The 21,661-nt window shown below is 46.8% G+C and overlaps 1 protein-coding gene across 7 annotated transcripts in view; it reads left to right on the top strand.

Annotated features, from left to right (window-relative positions):
• PRICKLE2 (prickle planar cell polarity protein 2) overlaps positions 1-21,661 on the top strand; it is a 344,499-nt gene that overhangs the window by 273,880 nt on the left and 48,958 nt on the right. For 6 of the 7 annotated variants that reach the window (XR_003435869.1, XR_003435870.1, XM_027121311.1 and 3 more), the window contains 5 exons: positions 2,925-3,038; positions 5,919-6,056; positions 8,939-9,142; positions 13,896-14,082; positions 18,950-19,822. Coding sequence is in view for 5 of the 7 variants with exons in the window: in XM_027121311.1 (XP_026977112.1) it covers positions 2,925-3,038; positions 5,919-6,056; positions 8,939-9,142; positions 13,896-14,082; positions 18,950-19,822 (1,516 nt within the window). In the remaining 2 variants the exon portion in view is untranslated. Of the gene's footprint in view, positions 1-1,736; positions 2,587-2,924; positions 3,039-5,918; positions 6,057-8,938; positions 9,143-13,895; positions 14,083-18,949; positions 19,823-21,661 lie in introns of those variants that run through there. The other variant, XM_027121314.1, reaches the window with a different exon arrangement.

Genomic DNA, 21,661 nt, shown 5'->3' with positions numbered 1-21,661 from the left:
TCTTTAAGATGGACATCAGCATACCGAGGTACTTACTTACCACCTAAATATCTCTAGAGCTCTCCATCACTGCCTCCCCCTTAGTCCAGTCATATGTTGGGACTCCTTTATCCTCCAGTCTTAAAATGGCATGGAACCTCTCCATTCCGATCTCCAGGTGTGGCCCTTGCCCAAGATGGGATAAACAGGAGCCTTCTGTAAGGAAGTGGGATTGAGCAAAGCTAGTCAGTCTAGGGTGGACTCTTGAACGGGGCTTGTGTAAACTCAAGTCCTGTGGGGAACAAATCTGCAGAGAGGAAAGAATAGAGCAAAGGTAGGAGGACACCAGGCTTAGGGAGATGGGAAATCCCTTACTAATCACCTTCCATTGGAAGTTTCCATTTCCTCAAGAGGCCCTACCATACTGCTGGGTTTTTTGAGAAAACACTACATCTTTATAATAATTTACCTTTTTTTCCCCTGAAGCCAAGCTAGCTTAAATCGCATTTTATCCCTTGCAGCCTTCCTTCTTAGACCAGTTATAAGTGGGGGGCTCCCCAGGTTTGGTCTCACTGTACAAGCCGACAGTGTTGCCCTACCTCTTAAAATGGAAGGAATGCCAGGAAGATGTGGATGGTTCCATTTGGAGTATACCAGGCTGGACAGTATACTTATTGCTGTGTATCCATATTATTTATTGTTATTGAGGGCCAAATGCTCTGTCTCCACTCTCGTTTCATTACCACAATCATATGATGAGGATTCGGAGAGGTTTTGTCAACTTGCTCAGGAACACGGGGATGGGAAAGGACAGAGCCATGACTGGGGGTTCAGATTTACCTGGCCATGCTGCGGAGAAGGTACAGGGAAAACTCCAGCCTGGGTCAGCCTTGGACGGTAGCAGAGAGACTTTCCTTGTTCAGGGTACCAGTTCAGAAGATGACTGCTCTGGGCAGTGAAGAGAGGGGTATGTGAGTGATGAGTGGTGATTGAGAGGAAGGTCCGTGGAGCTGAAATCAGACTCTTTGTGATCAAGCATCCACAGTGATGCATTTTATTTTTGTAATTTATTTTATTGAAGTACGGTTGATTTACGATGTATTAATTTCTACTGTACAGCACAGTGATTCAGTTTTACATATATATCCATTCTTTTTCACATTCTTCTCCGTCATGGTTTATCACAGGATATAGTTCCCTGTGCTGTACAGTAGGACCTTGTTGTTTATCCACATAGTGATTCATTTTATATTAGCATTTGTCCCTAATGTTCTGTAACCATAATGGGAGCTGCGAGAATGACAAAGTGATGTTTCCCCAAGGCTTTTCCACCAGTCATTATTTGACCTGGGAGGCAAAGCCCATTCCCCAAGTTACAGGGACGGGGCCTGCTGCGTTATATACCTGGCCCTTACCTGGTGAGGCATATGGGACACGAATCTCCCGAGGACATAATGGTGTGCCAGTCTCTGATGGGCTCATCGCCAGCTTCTAATCCCAAACTAACTCATGATCTGGGCTTGTATTTCTTCTCAGAGAGAGTGCCAGTAACTTGTGGGCTGCCTTCAAAACCCGGAACCATTGCTTCCCATCCTGAGACTTGGCTTCCTGCCAGGTGCCTCTAGGGAGGGGTCGCAGGGCCCTGGGTCCCAAAAGCTGGCTGGTCTACAGCAAGAAGTCTGTTTATGTTTACCTTTGGGATTTGATCGCGGGGATGATACACACACGATGGTGAATGGTTATGATCATTTGTTACGAAAACAAGGATAGCTTTCACATTTCTTATTAAGGCTTTGTTATCACAAAACCTTCTTCCTCTCTCTTCTAACAATTATGATTTCGTTTCTGGAGATCAAAGTAGACAGAGCTTTCGCAGCTCTTCACTCCAGCATTCCCAAAGCGTGTGGTCATATCCAAGGCTCCCCACACTGAAGGGAACGTGACCAAGTTGGTGGAGCCTAACCAGTATGTTGAATGTAGAGCCCCAAGTCTTCTGTCTTCTCCATTTTGTTGAATGAATGCCTTGTTTCACAAGAGTTGGTCATGATGCTGAGAGACAGTTGAAAAGTATTTTCCATGATGTCATCTGACCTTGTGGGATTTTTTTTTTTTTTTTGGCCTCTCCTATATAAAGCATACCTTCTGTTTTGGCCAGTTTTTTCCCCTAGTTTTACATGCAGTTGGATGCTAGAATGTCTGTTTTCTTTTCTCAGGCAAAATTAGATGTTTGGTGCTTTCCCAAATAGTCTTTAGGGTTGAATGAGCCTCAGAAATTGGAAGAATATGTCCTAACAGCTGTAAACAGGAGCATTCTAGGATGTACAAAAAAAGTCACGTTAATGACAATTTTTAATTACACGCTCTGTATCCCGAATTCAGTGACTTTATTTATTTATTTATTTATTTATTTTGGTGACAGATCTGAGCTGCTGCCTGTTCTTACAAAAAGCCTAAAACCTAGAGGGCTTTTAATGTAGGTGGAGGCTGAGGGACCCAAGAGTTCTCCGCGCGCCAGAGACTGGTGTTGACTCCAGCGCCAGGGCAGGCGCTGACACATCGCTCTGGCTAGGAAGGCAGGTTACATGCTGGAGACTCACAGAGAAAATGGTAAAGCCAGCTCTCGGGGGAGCCTGCCGAGAAAGCCCTACCCTCCGGGTTCACCAGCATGTTTGCCAAAATCTCTTTTTTCTAGGAAAGTTTGCTAGCTTTATTTTTCCCTTACAGAGAGAGGAAAAGCCCCAAGACATAGGTTATTTGTGGGACTCTTTCTTCAAGGATGAATTTCTCTGCTTGCAGTGAGAAACTCATATGCCGTTGAGTTTCACGAAGGACGGGGACAGCGGGAAGCAGATGTGTCCTGTTGTGGGAATCATCTCCCCAGGATGTGGGAGTGGGCAGGTGGTTTGAGTAATGGGCGAGTTATCTGTGTGCTTTCCATCCTTCAGGTTCACCAGTACTATAGCTGTCTCCCAGAAGAGAAAGTTCCCTATGTCAACAGTCCTGGAGAGAAACTTCGAATCAAGCAGCTATTACACCAGCTGCCGCCACATGACAATGAGGTAAGGGGCTAGAGGGGCCTTCGTAAGACTTTTCTTAGAACTTTCTCAGGACTTTCTGTGAACTGTTACCTTTTTCATAATCAGAATGCTCATTATCTGTGAGATCCCCAACGAAAAAGTCTGGCGGTTTAGGTTTTAGCTTCCTTAATTAGAACTAAAAGAAACCGTCGGACACCTTCTGGGGAGGGTTACCGAAAAGCAGAATCTCATTATGGACTGGATTCGCCTCTGTGCCTGGCACTACTAGCTATTTGAGGTAACTGGGGAGCACTAAAATTTAAAAGTTCAAGTCCAGGTTTTGTTAGTTGAAGGACGTGCGATGCTGGTTGCCTGAGCCTGTTAGATGATTGAGATTCCCTGGGCAGTTCAAGTCCGGCACAAACTTTGAGAGTCTCTTGAATTTTCAGCATCATTTCTTAGTAAATGAGTATGTAAGTTTTCCACCTTACACTGTAGTAGAAGTTACATGTCCCGATTTGCAGCTGTGAACATTTGTGTTTTTGTCGTTTCCAGTCCAACTTGGCAAGGTCACCCCTTATACTCTTGAAAATATGACTCGCAGGCCGTCCTTTTTTCTGAACCCAGATACAGGGCACTATAAGCAGGCATTCATCGTCTTTGAACTCAAATTGATCCTAAAGGGAAATTTGTAAATACGCTTTTAAAAGATCATCACGCTTGGGAGGTTTAGATTTGCAAACTAGAAATGAATTCTCAAGTATCTGGTTTTTAAAAATAGTGATCCTACAGAATCGCATTGTCTGCTTAACTCTGATTGTGATTTAAAGAAAAACACAACTTTAAGTTGAAAGGAGAAATTTAAAACCCCTTCAGAGAGCTGGACCCCAGCTTTTTACCAACTGCCCCCACCCACAAGCTCAGTCCCTGAGGAAATGAGTGAGTACTTTTTTAGTCTTTATCTTCCCACATTTGAGTAAAAGGAATAAATCAAGAGCCTCAAAAGTGAATTTGAATAAGTGGAGCCAAAGCTTAAAAACTGAAGCAACTCCCTAGAAAGACAGTCACAGTTCCCTTTCCTATTGTTTATTTCAGACTTCAGAAAACACATTTAAATAATGCTTTCTCCTTTAAAGAGGAGAGCAAGCATTGTAACCAGATGACCAGTTAACTAATTTGGAATTGAAAGTGTGGGTTTTTACAAGCAGGAGGGGTGTGCCTTTCTTTCAGAGCATGTCCCTAAATTGTCAGTGGTGTAACCATATATTCTGGGCCGTTCAGGTCCTTGCAGTTCTTTCTCCACATGAAGACTTTTTTTTTTTTTTAACATTTTTTTACTCAATAGAGGAAAGTGATCTGCTCTTTTCTGCTTTTGAATGATTAATTCTGTTTATGGTTAACTGTGGTTTCATGAAAAGAGACCCTTCAAATTTCGTCTTCCTGTTGGTGAGAATTGCTTACATGTGACCCAGTAGACAGATTTGCCCATTTGACATGGCCTTTTGAAGGACAGAGGGTGAATCTAAAGTAAATATTTGATCATTCTCTTTTTCACCCAGATTAGTCAATTTTGATGTATACAGCTGCCGTGGTTTTCAAACTAGTCCTGGTTCAAAGGTTTCCCTTTAACCATCTGTAGGACAGATCGTCGGGGCAAGTCGGTTAAACTTGCTGATGCTCAGATTATTCTAAAGTAAGATGGGGTGGGATTAGAACCATGTTTCCCGAAGTGTAGCAGGTCCATGATGACTTTGGTTGGTACGTGGTCATGGCACTAGATAATACTGAACCACATAATGAGAGACTCACTACCTTTTCGGTTGCATTTCATTGCTTGTGACTGAGTTGTCAAGGGGGAAATTTTAGTTTGGGGGGAGCAGGTATCTCACACCTCTCCAACTCCTGCTACTTTCCATTTTTAAGTAACAGCGTTAAGAACCTCCGTTTCAGAATCTCCGAAAAGCAAAAGTAGCCAGCTAGAATCCAGCAATGTGGTTTTGTTTTCAGTCTCGTATTTAGTTTTATGGTCGCTCTGTTTTTTCACAAGTGATATTGCTTTTCTATTTTTAGTCATAATATACTTTCTTTTCAAGTAAATGTATTCACGTAAAAAACAGTGAGTCCGTTTTTAAAACAGTGTTAAGTAAACAGTAGTTCAAGATGATAGCGAAATTCCCAAGGTGTGCATAAATAAAAGAGAGAATGGGAAATAGCAGATTTGAATATCTTTAATGTCCCTCCCTTAATTCTGTGAGTTTCTGTGTCGGACAAGAAGGAAAATATCTTATGCAAGTTGATGCATTAACCAAAGCCCAGCGGGCAGTCCTCTCCCTCCTACACACAGATAAACACGCGCAGAGAGTCCCGTGAAGTAACACAGATAGCGCTGGGCCCACTCCTCAGTTTCACGCCTTTGGTTCCCATCTCATTTTGGGAAACAGAAGCTGTGAGCACGTTGACCGCTATTCTGGCTCGTTGGCCCGGAGCCATTCTTTGGCGTCAAGGATCGTTTCCATGGGCACATGGAGGTGAAAGTATCAAGATCAATTTGAAGATGCAGATCACTTTGAAAGGAGAGGGAAGTCCCCGATCTTGACTTAGCAGCAAAGCTATCCCAGATGGTGTGGCTCTTAGTGTGGTGAGCAGAGTGTTCCCGTGAGGCCGAGGCACAGTTACAGACCATTCGTTGGCCTGCCCAAGAGCGGGGCTCTGGAGTTTGGAGCCTTTAGGAAGCCCTTTGGATGGTCAGCAATCTCAGGTAGAGACTCACTGAAATAGCCCCCAGCCTGGTGGTGTTCAAGTGCCCACAAAGACTGTGAAACCAAATGGGAGTGTGTTTAGTGAGCACAGTCTGAGGCCTGGGCTTCAGGAACCCTCAGGAGCAAGGGTGACCCCTGCGTGCCATCCTCTGTGTCTGTCCAGGTTCGCTATTGCAACTCCCTGGATGAGGAAGAGAAGAGGGAGCTGAAGCTCTTCAGCAACCAGCGGAAACGTGAAAACCTGGGTCGTGGCAATGTCAGGCCCTTCCCGGTCACCATGACGGGAGCGATCTGTGAACAGGTGAGCGTGGATTGCGAGGCGTGCCGAGGGGATTGCTCTGGCGTCCTTTCACTCGTTCATTCAACAGTTATTTTACTGAGAACCTACTTTGTAGGCCTGGGGGATACAGCCGTGGACAGAAGATTTGAAAGCTTGATCTTGCCCTTGTAAGGAGTTCCGTTCTAAGGGAGAAGTCAGACAGTAACAAATAAGATAGAAAAAATTCAGTGGGGAAGGAGGTTAGTGTTGGGAGTGTGCAGTGGTTGCAATTTTCAGTAAAGGGACGGGGAAGGCCCCGCAAAGACATGCAGGAACTGAGGGGGAGGGAGTCATACAGATGGCGGAATGGGGGGCGTGGCTAAGGGAACAACAAGTTCAAAGGCCCTGTGGCAGGAGCCATTTCTGTTCTGTTTGAGGAACAGCAGGTTGGCAAGTGTGGCAGGGCAGAGGGGATAAAGAAGAGAATGAGTAGATGAAGTCATGTTTCACAGAGGGTTGGGTAAGCCACTGGAAGGAGATAGGGAGCTATTGGAAGGAGTTGAGCAGAGGAATGGCATGATGGAGTTACATCTCAAAATGAGTCCTTTAGAAAGTGGAATTTGCCTGGACCATGGGTCAGCCTCTTTCCCAGGGTCATCCCAGGAGCAGTGCCGTTTAAGCAGGTGGTAAACGGTCACCCCCTTGGATCTGAGGGTTCTTCAGCACAGTGCATGAAGCCCCCTGCATTCTCTCTAGGACCTCACTGAGTCGAAAGTCTGGATTTGTTTTTTCTTCGAGTCTCCTGTAGAGTGCTCCGGGCATGGTGGAGGAGGGTTTTCAAGAAAGCAGGGTGAGAATCCAGCCTGCCTGGGTTCACCCTGCCCCACCTCTTGACCTCCAAAAGCCTTCTGGTGCTGATGGTCATATTTTGGGCACATCTCTTAGCCCTGCTGCTAAGACAGTAGCCCTATCTAACTCCTTAAGTGCTTTGGGGACCCATTCACATACTGAAAATATGTGAACTGGATTGAGGAAGAGAAGGCAAGATACTACCTGAGCGGAGGGGATACCATTTGGGGGCCCTTTTTGGGGATTTCAGAGGGATAGTGTGCGAAGGCTCAGGTGGATGGAATGGAGATGCAACTTAACAGGGAAGCCAGAGGACCACAGATTTGGCAGTGGGATGGGCCCTTCATCCTTGACACCTGCCCCTGAGATGTAGGTGGTCAGAGGTTAAGATGTGAGATTCTGTGTGCTCAGCTCAGGGCCTCTGCCACTCTTGGGTCATTCTTCACCAGTCCAGGCGGACTTCCCTAAGACGATGGGAAGGTTGGGTGTTTCATGGGCAGGTGTCAAGAGTGGCATGGAAGAGTGACGAGAGCCTGGAGGCAGAAAGACATAAGATTGACTCAGGTTTCTGCCAGATGGCAGTGACCATGTTACTTTTCCTGATGGTTTTGCTGCAAAATGGGGCTAACAAATGCCTAGGTCATAGAATCACGGTGAAGATTCAGTGGGATTCCGTGTTGTTAAAGTAATTAAACAAGGAGGCCGTTGGACTGGGGTGGCTCTAATGCCTCGGTAGCCTGTATCAGCAGACCAAAACCTAAACCAGTCAGGGTAGTGGAATCCGAGAAAGTGAAACTGAACAACCAATTGCAAACAGCCAACCAGGCTTTCCCAAATAAGGGGACTGCTTAATCCCTAGTCCCTGAAATACTTTCTGCACTTTGCTTCCACGTCTTCTCTATAAAAATCTCTCCCCGGGTTCGTGACCTTGGAGCGCTCCCAACAACCTTTAGTTTGATGCTTGTAGCCCAATTCGAATCAGTGTTGGAGCAAATAAACTGGAAAACCTGAGTGTGCCTCAGTTTCCCTTTTAGAAGTATGCATACCTCAGCTACCAACGTTAGCACAAAAGGCAGGGGTAGCACTTTGCATAACGTAATGTCTGTCTTATGTCTGGTCACTCGCATGAATGAGGCCCCCGAGACTATTCCATGAGACCTTGACTTTCTTTTCTATGAAGCGTCAGAACCCTTCTGCTGGCCAAGGTGTGCGAAAGGTTTGGAGGTCGCTTTTCTCCTCCTTGGACATTGCCCCCAGCCACTCATGTGGAGCCGTAGTGCTGGACCCTCAGGCTGGGAACCTCAGGCCAACACCGTGGTCAGCAGAGAGCCTCCCCCCGGACCTGTCACCTCACACTTTACTCCTCCCTCAAAGACTGCACCGTATTCATTTTATCCCAAGTGCAACTGGAAGCGTGGGTCATCAGGGACTCTGCCTTGTTCCTTTCTGGGTAGGGGGAAGGGACTTTGGAAATGAGTGAGAAGCTCAGGAAGGGGAGAAAGAAGCCCTTTTCATAGTCTGGCTTTAGGAGTGGTACCTTTTCAATCGGGACTGTGTAAAAAGATGGTAGGTAAAAAAAGCATCCCTGAAAGGCTTCTAGAGAAGATGTTAAAAGTGGGCATATCTTTATGAACCCACTCCCTACCATCCAAAGTGCAGACCTCCAGGTCCTCCCAGAGGCCCTCTAAACCCCCTCCCCACTCACGCATCACCCAAACCCCACACAGCCTACTCTTTCTAGCAGTAGTCCTGGCTGGGCCTCTGGAGGGAGTTGGCAGTATCTGAAAGATAATGAGACCTCCTGCTGGCAGACTTTTCCTTTCTCTCCCACCTTTGGGATTGCTTATTTTCTCAGTGACAGGATCTTCCTCGTGTTGGCCCTAGGAGGGGCAGTGGGGGAAGGACAAGAAAACCCTGCCTGCCTGTGTGTAGAGCAGGTAGCACAGTAACTGATTTGCAAGTAAGCGCTCAGTCACCAGCTAGTGATGCCGGTGGTGGTCGTGTATCCCTCCCGCGTGGCGCTGAGAGACGGGGTGCCGGTGTTCCTCTTCCTGACGTTTCTGTTCGCCTTGCAGTGCGGAGGCCAGATCAACGGCGGGGACATTGCTGTGTTTGCGTCGCGTGCCGGACACGGTGTCTGCTGGCACCCACCCTGCTTTATCTGCACTGTCTGCAACGAGCTCCTGGTGGATTTGATCTACTTTTACCAAGATGGGAAGATATACTGTGGCAGGCACCACGCGGAGTGCCTGAAGCCGCGCTGCGCAGCCTGCGACGAGGTCAGAGTCCGCCCGGCTCCCTGGGTTACACCGTAGCCAGCACGTTGTCCTGTGGTTCCTGCATGGAAGAAAACCATAGGCCACTCCCCTCCCCTCTTACATTAACCCTTTCAGAAATGAAGCCCCACCATCCCTCGTTGCTAGAATGTCCAGGACTGTGACCTGCTTTACTGAATGTGACAGTCTCATGGGCCGCTAGGTGGAAGACAGTTGCTAGGGCTGAGGACATTTCCAGGGGCACTAGGTCAGTTCAGAACTCTAAAAATAAAAGGCTTTGTGCAACTTGAGATTTCAGCCCAAATCCCAGGAAGTAATCATCATCAGTAATCGTGTGTCGTTTATCTTAAAATCTTGGGTTTCCTGAGATTCGATGGGACAGTTTGGTTTGAGAAGACGAGAAAATGGGTAGCATGATTTGATTCTCCCACAGTTTACAAAAGGTCTGATGAGCATTCAGGGGGCACATGGCTACTCCGTCTGGAAACCTCTGCCCCACACTCTTAAGAGGTACTTGAATTTGCTTTTCCGAGTAAGAAAGCAGTCCGGACACAAGGTTCATACCTGGTGTTTTCTCCCAGCAGAAGCACACCTAGGTGTGGTCTGGGAGCTGAAAGATAGAAAACCTGGTTTAACTTAAAAGTTGGGGGCAGAAAGGAGAATGTTCTAAACCTGACTGATTTTATGGGACATATTAGGAGAAAGATCTTGGACAGGGGTTTCTTCGTGCATAAAGTAGGTTTTTGGTTCTTTCTGACCCTATAACCAGCAATGTGGGACCCTGAAAATAACACTCCTCTTTTTCATCCAGAGTCCACTATTACTGTGGGCATCTCTTCCTTAAAAGCCGCCAATCAGAGACTCACTCCCCTAGAAGGAAGTCAATTGGCCTTATCTAACTTGGATTCTAATGCTACCAGTGATATTCAAAAGAGACCCTCTGGGCAGGTAGTTGGTCCAGTTCTAGTGATTGTGGGCAGCCCCTTTTCCTGCCTGCCTCAGTTTCCACATCTGGAAATTGATGCTCATGATACTTAATATTATCTAATGGCAAATAGAATAGGATGATTAAAGTGGTTTGAAATTTTTGCTTATTGAGATCTTATTCATACAGCATAAGATTTACCCTTTTAATGTGTACAATTCAGTGGTTTTTAGTGTATTCACAGAGTTGGACAACCATCACTACTGCCTAATTCCAGATCATTTTCATCACCGAAAAAGCAACACCAGGTCCATTAGCAGTCACTCCCCTTTTCCCCTCCCTCTAGCCCCTGGCAACGAGTAATCTCTGTCCCCATGAATTTACATATTCCAGACACTTCATATAAGTGGATTAATGCAGCATATGACCTTTTGTGTCTGGCTTTGTTCACTTAGCACAGTGTTTTTGCGGTTTTCCCGAGTTCCAGCATGTATCAGTACTTTCCTTTTCATGGCTGAAGAATAACCAGTTGTGTGTATATATCACATTTTGTCTAGCCATTTATTAATTGATAGACATTTACATTGTTTTCACTTTTTGACTATTATGTACAATGCTGCTATGAATATTGATATACGAGTTTTTGTGTGGACATATATTTTCTGTTCTCTTTTGAGTATATACCAAGGAGTGGAATTGATGGGTCATATGGTAGTTCTATGTTTAACGTTTTGAGGGAATCTAAACTGTTGTCAAGAGGAGCTGCACCATTTTACATTCCCACTATCAATGAAGATTCCAATTTCTCACATTCTCCTCAATTCTTTTTTTTTTTTAACATCTTTATTGGGGTATAATTGCTTTACAATGGTGTGTTAGTTTCTGCTTTATAACAAAGTGAATCAGTTATACATATACATATGTTCCCATATCTCTTCCCTCTTGCGTCTCCCTCCCCCCCCCCCTCCCTATCCTACCCCTCCAGGCGGTCACAAAGCACCAAGCTGATCTCCCTGTGCTATGCGGCTGCTTCCCACTAGCTATCTATTTTATGTTTGGTAGTGTATATATGTCCATGCCTCTCTCTCGCTTTGTCACAGCTCACCCTTCCCCCTCCCCATATCCTCAAGTCCATTCTCTAGTAGGTCTGTGTCTTTATTCCTGTCTTACCCCTAGGTTCTTCATGACATTTTTTTTTTCTTAAATTCCATATATATGTGTTAGCAAACGGTATTTGTCTTTCTCTTTTTGACTTACTTCACTCTGTATGACAGACTCTAGGTCTATCCACCTCATTACAAATAGCTCAATTTCGTTTCTTTTTATGGCTGAGTAATATTCCATTGTATATATGTGCCACATCTTCTTTATCCATTCATCCAATGATGGGCACTTAGGTTGTTTCCATCTCCAGGCTATTGTAAATAGAGCTGCAATGAACATTGTGGTACATGACTCTTTTTGAATTATGGTTTTCTCAGGGTATATGCCCAGTAGTGGGATTGCTGGGTCATATGGTAGTTCTATTTGTAGTTTTTTAAGGAACCTCCATACTGTTCTCCATAGTGGCTGTACCAATTCACATTCCCACCAGCAGTGCAAGAGTGTTCCCTTTTCTCCACACCCTCTGCAGCATTTATTGTTTCTAGATTTTTTGATGATGGCCATTCTGACTGGTATGAGATGATATCTCATTGTAGTTTTGATTTGCATTTCTCTAATGATTAATGATGTTGAGCATTCTTTCATGTGTTTGTTGGCAGTTTGTATATCTTCTTTGGAGAAATGTCTATTTAGGTCTTATGCCCATTTTTGGATTGGGTGGTTTTTTTGTTATTGAGTTGCATGAGCTGCTTATAAATTTTGGAAATTAATCTTTTGTCAGTTGCTTCATTTGCAAATATTTTCTCCCATTCTGAGGGTTGTCTTTTGGTCTTGTTTATGGTTTCCTTTGCTGTGCAAAAGCTTTGAAGTTTCATTAGGTCCCATTTGTTTATTTTTGTTTTTATTTCCATTTCTCTGGGAGGTGGGTCAGAAAGGATCTTGCTGTGATTTATGTCATAGAGTGTTCTGCCTATGTATTCCTCTAAGAGTTTGATAGTTTCTGGCCTTACATTTAGGTCTTTAATCCATTTTGAGCTTATTTTTGTGTATGGTGTTAGGGAGTGATCTAATCTCATACTTTTACATGTACCTGTTCAGTTATCCCAGCACCACTTATTGAAGAGGCTGTTCTTTCTCCACTATACATTCCTGCCTCCTTTATCAAAGATCAGGTGACCATATGTGTGTGGGTTTATCTCTGGGCTTTCTATCCTGTTCCATTGATCTTTCTGTTTTTGTACCAGTACCATACTGTCTTGATTACTGTAGCTTTGTAGTATAGTCTGAAGTCAGGGAGCCTGATCCCTCCAGCTCCGTTTTTCATTCTCAAGATTGCTTTGGCTATTCGGGGTCTTTTGTGTTTCCATACAACTTTCTTCTCAATTCTTGTTTGTCTTTTTCATTATGGTCACCTTAGTTGGTATGAAGTGACATCCTGTGGTGGTTTTGATTGGCTCTTCCTTAATGGCTTATAATGTTGAGCATTTGTTTAATGTATTTATTGGCTATATGCATATCTTCTTTTTGGGAGAAATGTCTAGTCAAATCTTTTGCCTATTTTTTCACTTAGGTGATTTTTCTTTTTCTTGCGGCTTTGTAAGGGTTGTTTATATATTCTGGATACTAGTCCCTTATCAGATATGTGAATTGCAAGTATTTTCTCCCATTCTGTAGTTATATTTTCACTTTCTTGATGATGTCCTTTGAAGCATGAAAGTTTTTTATTTCAGTGAAATCCAACTTCTGTTTTTTCTTTTGTTGTCTATGCTTTTAGTAGTCATAGCTAAGAAACCATTGTCTGATTGTCTGATCCAAGTTCATGAAAATTTACACCTGTGTTTTCTTCTAAACATTTTATAGTTTTTTTCCTCTTACATTTAGGTCTCTGATCCCTTTTGAGTTAATTTTTATATGTGGTGTGAGGTAGGGGTTCAAATTCATACTTTTGTATATGGCTATTCAGTGGTCCCAGATAGATTTGTTGAAGAGAGTATTCTTTCTTCCATCGAATGTCCTTGTCACCCTTGTCAGTAATCAATTGGCCATAAACACTTGAGCTTATTTCTGCCTTGATTACTGTAGTCTGCAGTAAGCTCTTAAATCTGTGCTTTGAAATTGTAAAAAACTCTGTCTTAGGGGTCAAAACACAAATGCTTCTGAGGGCTAGACAGTTATCGTAAATGAAGGTGACTCATTTTAAGGTAACAGTGAGTGGTGAAAAAAAATGACAAGCTACAGAACTCATCACTCATCTGAAAGCAGCAACCCCTCTTATTGTTGCCATGCAAGAATGTGTAGCACACGTTGCCAAACACGTGTTTTCTAAAGAGAAACCAGGATTCCAGGTGTTTATATGACATTTCTCATTTTAAAAAAATATTGTACATAAGCCAGATTAAATCGATATGGCCAAAGCGCCCATGAGCTGTCAGTTTTTAGTCCTGCTTTATATTCTTTAGGGTAGCATGTTCTTTGTCTTTATACAACGTGGTTAAATTAATCACCGACCAGGCCAGAAACTGTTTAATTGCGCTTTAGGCAAATCCACACGCGGGAACTGATATAGATAGAGAATAAACATACACATATAGATTTTCTGTTTAATAATTGGTGGACAGGACCTATTTCCCTACCCTTCCAGTTTGGGGCCCTCATAGCTTTCCACCTTTAAAGTACATTCTCATGGCTGGCTCTTATCCACTGACCATTTGGCTTCTCCATCACCAGATCATCTTTGCAGACGAATGCACAGAAGCTGAGGGGCGACACTGGCACATGAAACACTTCTGCTGCTTCGAATGCGAGACAGTGCTGGGCGGCCAGCGCTACATCATGAAGGAGGGAAGGCCCTACTGCTGCCACTGCTTCGAGTCCTTGTACGCAGAATATTGCGACACCTGTGCCCAACACATAGGTGAGGCAACTCTTGGTGCTCAGCTTGGTCCTACTCTGACTGGATCTGCTTTGTGTCTGGTATAGTTAGAATCCCTTTGGTTGTAAGTGATAGAAACCCAACTGATACTACCTTAAGTGACAAAGGAAATTTCATGGCTCACAGGACCAGAAAAGCCAAGAAGGAAATTGGTTTCAGTTAAGGATGGTTCAAGGATTCAAAGTCTGGTTCTTTTTTTCTCCTGTGTGTCTCCGCTCAGTTTGCTTTCTCTTGGCATCATTTGGAAGCGAGCTGCCTTTGCAAGGTGGCCAAGATGACCACCCCCCAGCTACACTTAGTCTTAGCACTGGTATTCTCTAAAAGGATGGGATCGTGTTTTTTCCAATATCCAAGTCAGGTCCTCCAGATAGGAATGCTGTAGCCCCTCATTTGGTCATCTGTTCCACCCTGGAAAGAAAAGAATAGGGAGTTCCCATTGGAACTCACCCCCAAGGTATACAGTCCCACTACCAAAGGGAGGAGGAGAGGTCTCAGAGGATGATATGAGGGGAAAATGTAAACAGACGTCTTCCACAGCCTCCTCGGAAAACCTCGGGGGTCAGCAGAGGGAGGAAACAAAGCAGTCCTCGTGGTAGGAAGAGATAGTCAAGGAAACCAAATGGTTTCTGGCACGCATGTCTTTAAAAAAAAGTCAGCAAAAGCTGACCCAGCCAGAAACGAAGTGAGAGAACCTCAAATAGCTCGGAAGCTATAAACTCCCCAAAGAAGTGGCAGATATGAGATGGTGAAAATCATTTTCCCTTTTCAAGTAACTGTTTTGTTCAGCCCTTCCATGCTGTTCCCGATCGTGCTGCATCTGTAGCTTCTTATTCAGCTTTCCTGTTCTGGCACCTTGAGAATGGGCTGCCCTTTAAAAAGAAAAAAAACAGTTGGCAGCAGATGAATGTCTTTGAGACCAGCAGCCTGATCTTCCTGTGGCTTGTGCAATTCCAAGAAGTCTGCTCGGAGGCTGCCAGCTTCTTACCTGTAGTTGGGAGATACGGAGATGATCAGTGTGAGAGCCTGTTGTGCCCCGCTTGGAGACACCTGCTGTGTGCTTAGTGGTCCTTTGTCGTTGAGTCCATCCCGTGGACTCAGGCCCGCTTCTGTGGAGCCCTTCTGCGCTGGAGTCCCTGCCAGGCCCAGGGTGGAGCCTTGCTGTGCCAACCTTGGTCCAGCAGCGTTCCCTTCTGGGAGCTGGGGTGTTGTGAAAATCCCCTTTCCCCCACCCCTAAAAACCTCCCCCTCTCACAGCCTGATGCATTTCTCACAGGGTCAAAGAGGTTAAACAGACATACCTCCCTTTATTCTAAGAGCTAGGAAATGAGCTTGATTTGGACAGGTGGTGGGGCAGGTGAGGAAGGGCGAGGGGTGGGACTCGATCGGGGAAATGGTGTGATGGTGCTGACCCAGCACTGCTCACTATGGCTTCTGGGTCTGCAGGGAGGTGCCTGCTCAGCTGAGAGAGGCTGAGTATACACAGCTTACCTATGGCAGCCATACCCCCTGCTTGTTAGTATTTCTATTTCTTCTGTCCCTTTCCATCGAGGCTTAAAAGCCTCTCCAGAAACTGCCACTTAGAATTTTTGCTCAGTAGCTTGGACAAGAGAAAATATGTCACCGCAGCATGTACACCTCAGAAGTTCCCTGTTTTCTTCTGTTTCTGTCTTCTTTTTAGCTTTGATTGACATTCCCTTCTCCTTCCCTCTGAAAGCCATAAAAAGGCATCAGTGCTTTGTCAGAAAAGGGGACCACTGTGGCCTGCAGTATTATCACTGCTGTGGTTAAAATGCTGTCCCTCATTTTTCTTTTCCTAAATCCACTTTTCTGTACAACATACTTTTCTTGCAACAGAGAAAGGGTATGCTCTGTATATCACACATACCACAGTGTCTGGGTGCTTTGCTCTGACCGTATTATCCAAATATTCCCTATTTATACAGCTACTCAGTGCGGACCCTACAGCAGGAAGCCGTTGCCAGGGCAACGGTACTTTTGCCTGCTCACAGCAGAGTAAATAGTCCTATAAACATACCGAGGCTGTAGCAGCAGTAGACACATACACCCTCAGAGAAGTACTTAAAGGGCTTAGGGAGGGAATAAAAAAGGAACGCTTAGATGTGGAACGGCCGAGCCCTTTTCCAGATGTTTAGAGTTCAGGAGCAGTTCAGAGCACCATCTGACATCGTTGATGTTTATCAGGGACCACGTTTCACTGCCTGCTGGGCCGCTTTGGAACATGCCTCCCCCTCCGCTCTCCCTACCGCGGCCCAGCCTTTTGTGAGGCCCCCATCCCCAGAACTAGGCCCCTGCTGCCGCATCTGAGTATGTTTCCTCGCAGAAGCACAGGGAGGCAGCTGGTGGAGGAACAGCCCGTAGGAACTGGACTTGCCGCACACCTCTGAAAGGCAGTGGATAAGGCTGCAGCTGCTTGGGGTGCTGTGCTGAGTTGGAGGTCACAGTGAGGATCCAGGGCAGCTGGGATGTCAGTGGAAGCTCTCTGGAGGAGAGAGAACAGGGGAGAGGGGAGGGAGGGCCGAGCCAGCCTCAGAGTTCTTTCTTGGACAGCATCCAGGTAGCGGCCCTCAGAGCAGAGAGGGAGGCAGGCATTGAGACCTAATAAAATCTCAAGAAGAGGGCTGGGAAGAGTTAGCAGAGCACTCACTGCATCTTAACTCAGTTAGTTCTCAAGCAATCCTCTGAAGTAAGTACTATTATTATCCCTGTTTTATTGTGGAGAAGACTCAGGCACAGAGACATGAAGCCACTTGCCTAGGGTCACACAGCCCAACAGCGGCCCAGCCAAGATTGGAACCAAGCTGACGGGCTTCAGCATGTTTACAACCAGCTGGCATGGCACGGAGCTGCGATTTGAACTTGCGTTTGTCCGAGTCCTGATGCCTCACCAGGGAGTTCGGCCTGCCTGTGCTGCCTGCTCCTGCTTCCCCCGGCAGCCTGACGGAGGAGAAAATGTTTCTGGAGCCCCAGCTTTGTGCCTGCTGTCTCTAGCCCCTCCCCTGCCAGCTCTCACTCCTCCTGGGAATGCGGTGCTGAAAGGGAGTTGATTCAGTGTCCCTCTGATCTTGGAGTGACCCTTGTGGTGGCTCCTGTCCTGGTAAAATCCCCGCTTGGTCCGTAGGGCCTGACTCCTGAATAAACAGAGACCCCTTAGTTCAGGGAGGAGCTCCTAGGAGAAGAATATACCTACGCTTCTCTCTCCCTGGGCTCCAGGGACATAAAGGGAAGTGAGGGGTACATGGGGAGGGCCCGGAGAGGCTGCTGTGCCATCTCCCTTTTGTTCTTGCCCTTCTCCTTTCCCCTGTTTCTTGTTCACAGCCTCTCTAGACAATTATCTAGAGGTTACTCTTGGAAAGTTCAGACTCAGGACTCGAGCCACCAAAGGTGAAAGTTCACATTGGTACTGCCTTTCGGGAGAGGCATTGATCGCTAGGCGTCAGGATTCTTGCAGAGGTCCCTTCCCATCCCACAGTCACTGCTGGGTCTGCATTTTCAGGCTCTCCCTACAAGAGGTTGGGAGGTAGGTCCCACAGCTCCCGGCTCCCATTCTGCCCGTTTAGCAGCTGCTGTCAAAAGAGAGTCTCCCTGTGTCGCTCTTTTAGCAACAGTCCCAGGTGACTCTCCCTTTGGCCTGGTGCAGGTCAGGTGCCCACCCTTGAACTAGTAACTGGGCTGGGAGATACGGTGTTTTTACTGGCCAGTGCTGGTCCAGGTGTGGCTTTAGCCCTGCCCAAAGCTCATGGCCCAAGGGTGGCAGGGAGATGTTGTCCCACAGGGAAGTTAAGTCCTGTAACCAGAAGAGGGCAGAAGAGACTCTGAGACACAAGAGGGGCTATGGGAGGTTCCCAGAAGCAGGTGTAACAATGTTACGTAAACGAGACACAGCCCGGGCATGGGACAGAAGTTACGCAAAGGATATGCATGTTTACGGTGAGGTGATGTCTTTGACAGACTACATCCAAGTTTTTCCTTACCGTGAGCTGAAGTCCACTTTTTTCCTTTCCACTAAACTGCTAAAGTAATTACCCTTTGGAATGCCAGGCACTGGTGATGGAATTCAATTCATTCATCCATTCCACACATGAAGAGCCCCTACGATGTACCAGGCCATGTTCCTGGAGATATCCCAGAAACTTCATCGTACAACTTCACTTTTAGTAATTAACACATGCACATATGTAGTGGCTCAGTGTCAAGCAGTATCCATGCTGTGAAGAAAATACAGCAGGTAAGGGTGGAGAGTGGTGGAGAGTAGCTTTTAGGGTGGACAGGAAGACTTCTCCATGGAGCTGCCGTTTGAGCAGACCCCTGAGTAGACTGAAAGATGATTATCGAGGTCATGGTTAGGAACAAGACTTCTTGGGTATAGATCTCATCTATGATTCCTAGCTCCTTTACATTAAGCAAGTTATTTAACCTCCTCTGCCTCTGTTTTCTCCTCTGAAAAATGGATGTAATATTAGAAACCTACCTCGTACAGTTGAGAAGTTAAGTGAAGCATTTAAAGCAGTGCTTCTCACACCCTAGTATCATTATTGCTGTTTATCTGGAGGAACGCGCCCCAGGCGGAAGGATTCATGGACAGGCCATTTGGATTTAGTTTCTCTGCACTCAGAGCAAATGAGTTAAGAAGGACCTGACTGGGTAGAACGAGGGGGCCGTCCTAATAGGACATGACTACTATTTACACGGGGGCCTGATCATTGATTTATTGACATTTTATTCTGCTGCATCTGGAAGCCTCAGGCAAACCAGGGTGCTGTGTGTTTTATGTCGTCACGTAATAACTCTGAGCAGCTCGTCAGCCTCTTCATGTCTCTTCTTTTCCCAGGGATCGACCAAGGTCAAATGACCTATGATGGCCAACACTGGCATGCCACTGAGACCTGTTTCTGCTGTGCTCACTGCAAGAAGTCCCTCCTGGGCCGGCCGTTCCTCCCCAAGCAAGGCCAGATCTTCTGCTCACGGGCCTGCAGTGCTGGGGAGGACCCCAACGGCTCTGACTCTTCTGATTCAGCCTTCCAGAACGCCCGGGCCAAGGAGTCCCGGCGCAGCGCCAAAATCGGCAAGAACAAGGGCAAGACCGAAGAGCCCATGCTGAGCCAGCACAGCCAGCTGCAGGTGAGTTCCAACCGGCTGTCGGCTGACGTGGACCCCCTGTCGCTGCAGATGGACCTGCTCAGCCTGTCCAGCCAGACACCCAGCCTCAACCGGGACCCCATCTGGAGGAGCCGGGATGAGCCGTACCATTACGGGAACAAGATGGAGCAGAACCAGTCGCAGAGCCCCTTGCAGCTCCTCAGCCAGTGCAACATCAGAACTTCCTACAGTCCGGGAGGGCAAGGGGCCGGGGCCCAGCCCGACATGTGGCCCAAGCACTTCAGCAACCCCAAAAGGAGCTCATCGCTGGCCATGAAGGGGCACGGCGGCAGCTTCATCAAGGAATGCCGAGAAGACTATTACCCGGGAAGGCTGAGGTCCCAGGAGAGCTACAGTGATATGTCCAGCCAGAGCTTCAGCGAAAACCGAGGCAGCATCCAAGTCCCCAAATATGAGGAGGAGATGGAAGAGGAAGGGGGCATGTCCACTCAGCAGTGTCGGACCCGTCATCCCATCAGTTCACTGAAATATACCGAGGACATGACGCCCACAGAGCAGACCCCGCGGGGCTCCATGGAATCGCTGGCCCTGTCTAACACAACAGGTAAGTTTTGTTTACCTGGAACACAGCGAGCGGACTCTCGGGGCGACCTGATGCCAGTCCTCAAGGTTTGCGCGTTGTGCCCGTCATGTGCTCTCATCCGCCAGGTCGTTGAGGAAGGTGAACCCAAGTGTCGATGGCTTCTGTCTTTGACTGGATTCCCTTTAAGCAGAGCCTGAGGCAGGGATTAGGGTGCCTGTGATGTCTTGAGGACATGCTCCCAAGGAAGGGGAGTGAGAGAAACAGGCTAGGGCGGGGGGAGGAGCCAAGTGAAGAATGGTGTCTGGGCTGGAGTCTAGCTTCAGCCTGAGCCCACAGGGGTCTCTGGAGGATGAGTTGTACCACATGGTTGGTTCCTTCTTGGGACAAGGGGGCTGACGTTTTGCATCACCGTGTCAGTTATTGGCCCAGGGCTGCTGGAGAGTGACCTGGGGATAAGGATGTGGATGTGGGCACGGGGGCAAGACAGCTCCCGTCAGCCAAAGGCAACATTCAGGAGAAGGGGTGGCAGTGAGCTGGAGGGGGGTACTCATGAAACGGGGTGCCGCCTGGGACATCAAAGCATCCATGACAGCTTCCGTGGCTGTCCTGAACCCCAGTATCTCATTAGGGAGCCGGATTTTGTTTTTTGTTTTTTAAAGAAGATATTGGGGGTAGGAGTTAATTAATTTATTTATTTTTGCTGTGTTGAGTCTTAGTTTCTGTGCGAGGGCTTTCTCTAGTTGCAGTGAGCAGGGGCCACTCTTCATCACGGTGCGTGGGCCTCTCACTATCGCGGCCTCTTGTTGCGGATCACAGGCTCCAGACGCGCAGGCTCAGTAGTTGTGGCTCACAGGCCTAGTTGCTCTGCGGCACGTGCAATCCTCCCAGACCAGGGCTCGAACCTGTGTCCCCTGCATTAGCAGGCAGATTCTCAACCACTGCGCCACCAGGGAAGCCCGGTAGCTGGTTTTAATGTGTAGATAAAGATGAAAGAAATGGGGATGGACAAGGAGAAGGCAGGCAGGCTGAGAAGGACAGAAGTGTTGGGAGAGACAGACAAACAGACACTCCGTTGACTGTTCTGGCCAACCAAATTTTCCAGCTGTTTTCCGTACGTGTGCAGGCGATGTCAGTGTCCTCTAAGATGCCACTACTCAAAGTGTAACCTGAGGATCGGGGCTGTCCGCAGTGCACCCCGAGATGAGTACTGAAATTGACAGTGTTTAGAAACTCTTAGAGCAGTCTGACATTGCTGGGACATCCAAGTGCACATGCAGTGGGCTCGTCTCACGGGTCCAGGTGCAGACCACTCAGGGCGTTGTAGACGCACGGGCGAGTTGTCTGTGGCAAGTGCTGGGTATGAGTCCTGCTCAGGTGGGTCCCATATCAGGCCGCCACAATGGACTGAAAACTAAGAAAACTGGTCCTTCACTACAGATAGCTTGGGAAATGCTGCTCTAAGATGCACTAAGTGTCTCTGCCCCTTGTTGGCAGGACACTGAGGAGGGAGATGCACTTCTGCCCCTTACAGTAGAGATTCCCAGAGTCTAATGTGTCTGTCTGGGTGGAGACTGTGACAACCTGATGCACATCAGCCCTGGATGGAGGGACGGCCACCACTTAGCCCCAGATCTTGTTGCCACTTGCAGGGATGTTTATTTATTCAACTAAGAGTGATAGAGCTCTTGCCATGTGCCAGACATTGTTCCAAGCACTTGATAAATAGTCACTCACTTAATTAAGAAAGGTGCTCTTAAAATTCTCACTTCAGAGTTGAAGAAACTGAGGCACACAGAGGTTGAAGGACTTGCCCTAAGTCACCCAGCTTTTTTTTTTTTTTTTTTTTTTTTTTTTTTTTTT

This window comes from Aethalodelphis obliquidens, unplaced genomic scaffold (assembly GCF_003676395.1).
Source record: "Aethalodelphis obliquidens isolate GAN/ISIS:26980383/991018 unplaced genomic scaffold, ASM367639v1 scaffold22, whole genome shotgun sequence".
NCBI classification, from domain to species: Eukaryota; Metazoa; Chordata; class Mammalia; order Artiodactyla; family Delphinidae; genus Aethalodelphis; species Aethalodelphis obliquidens.
This window is presented reverse-complemented; position numbering and strand designations above follow the sequence as displayed.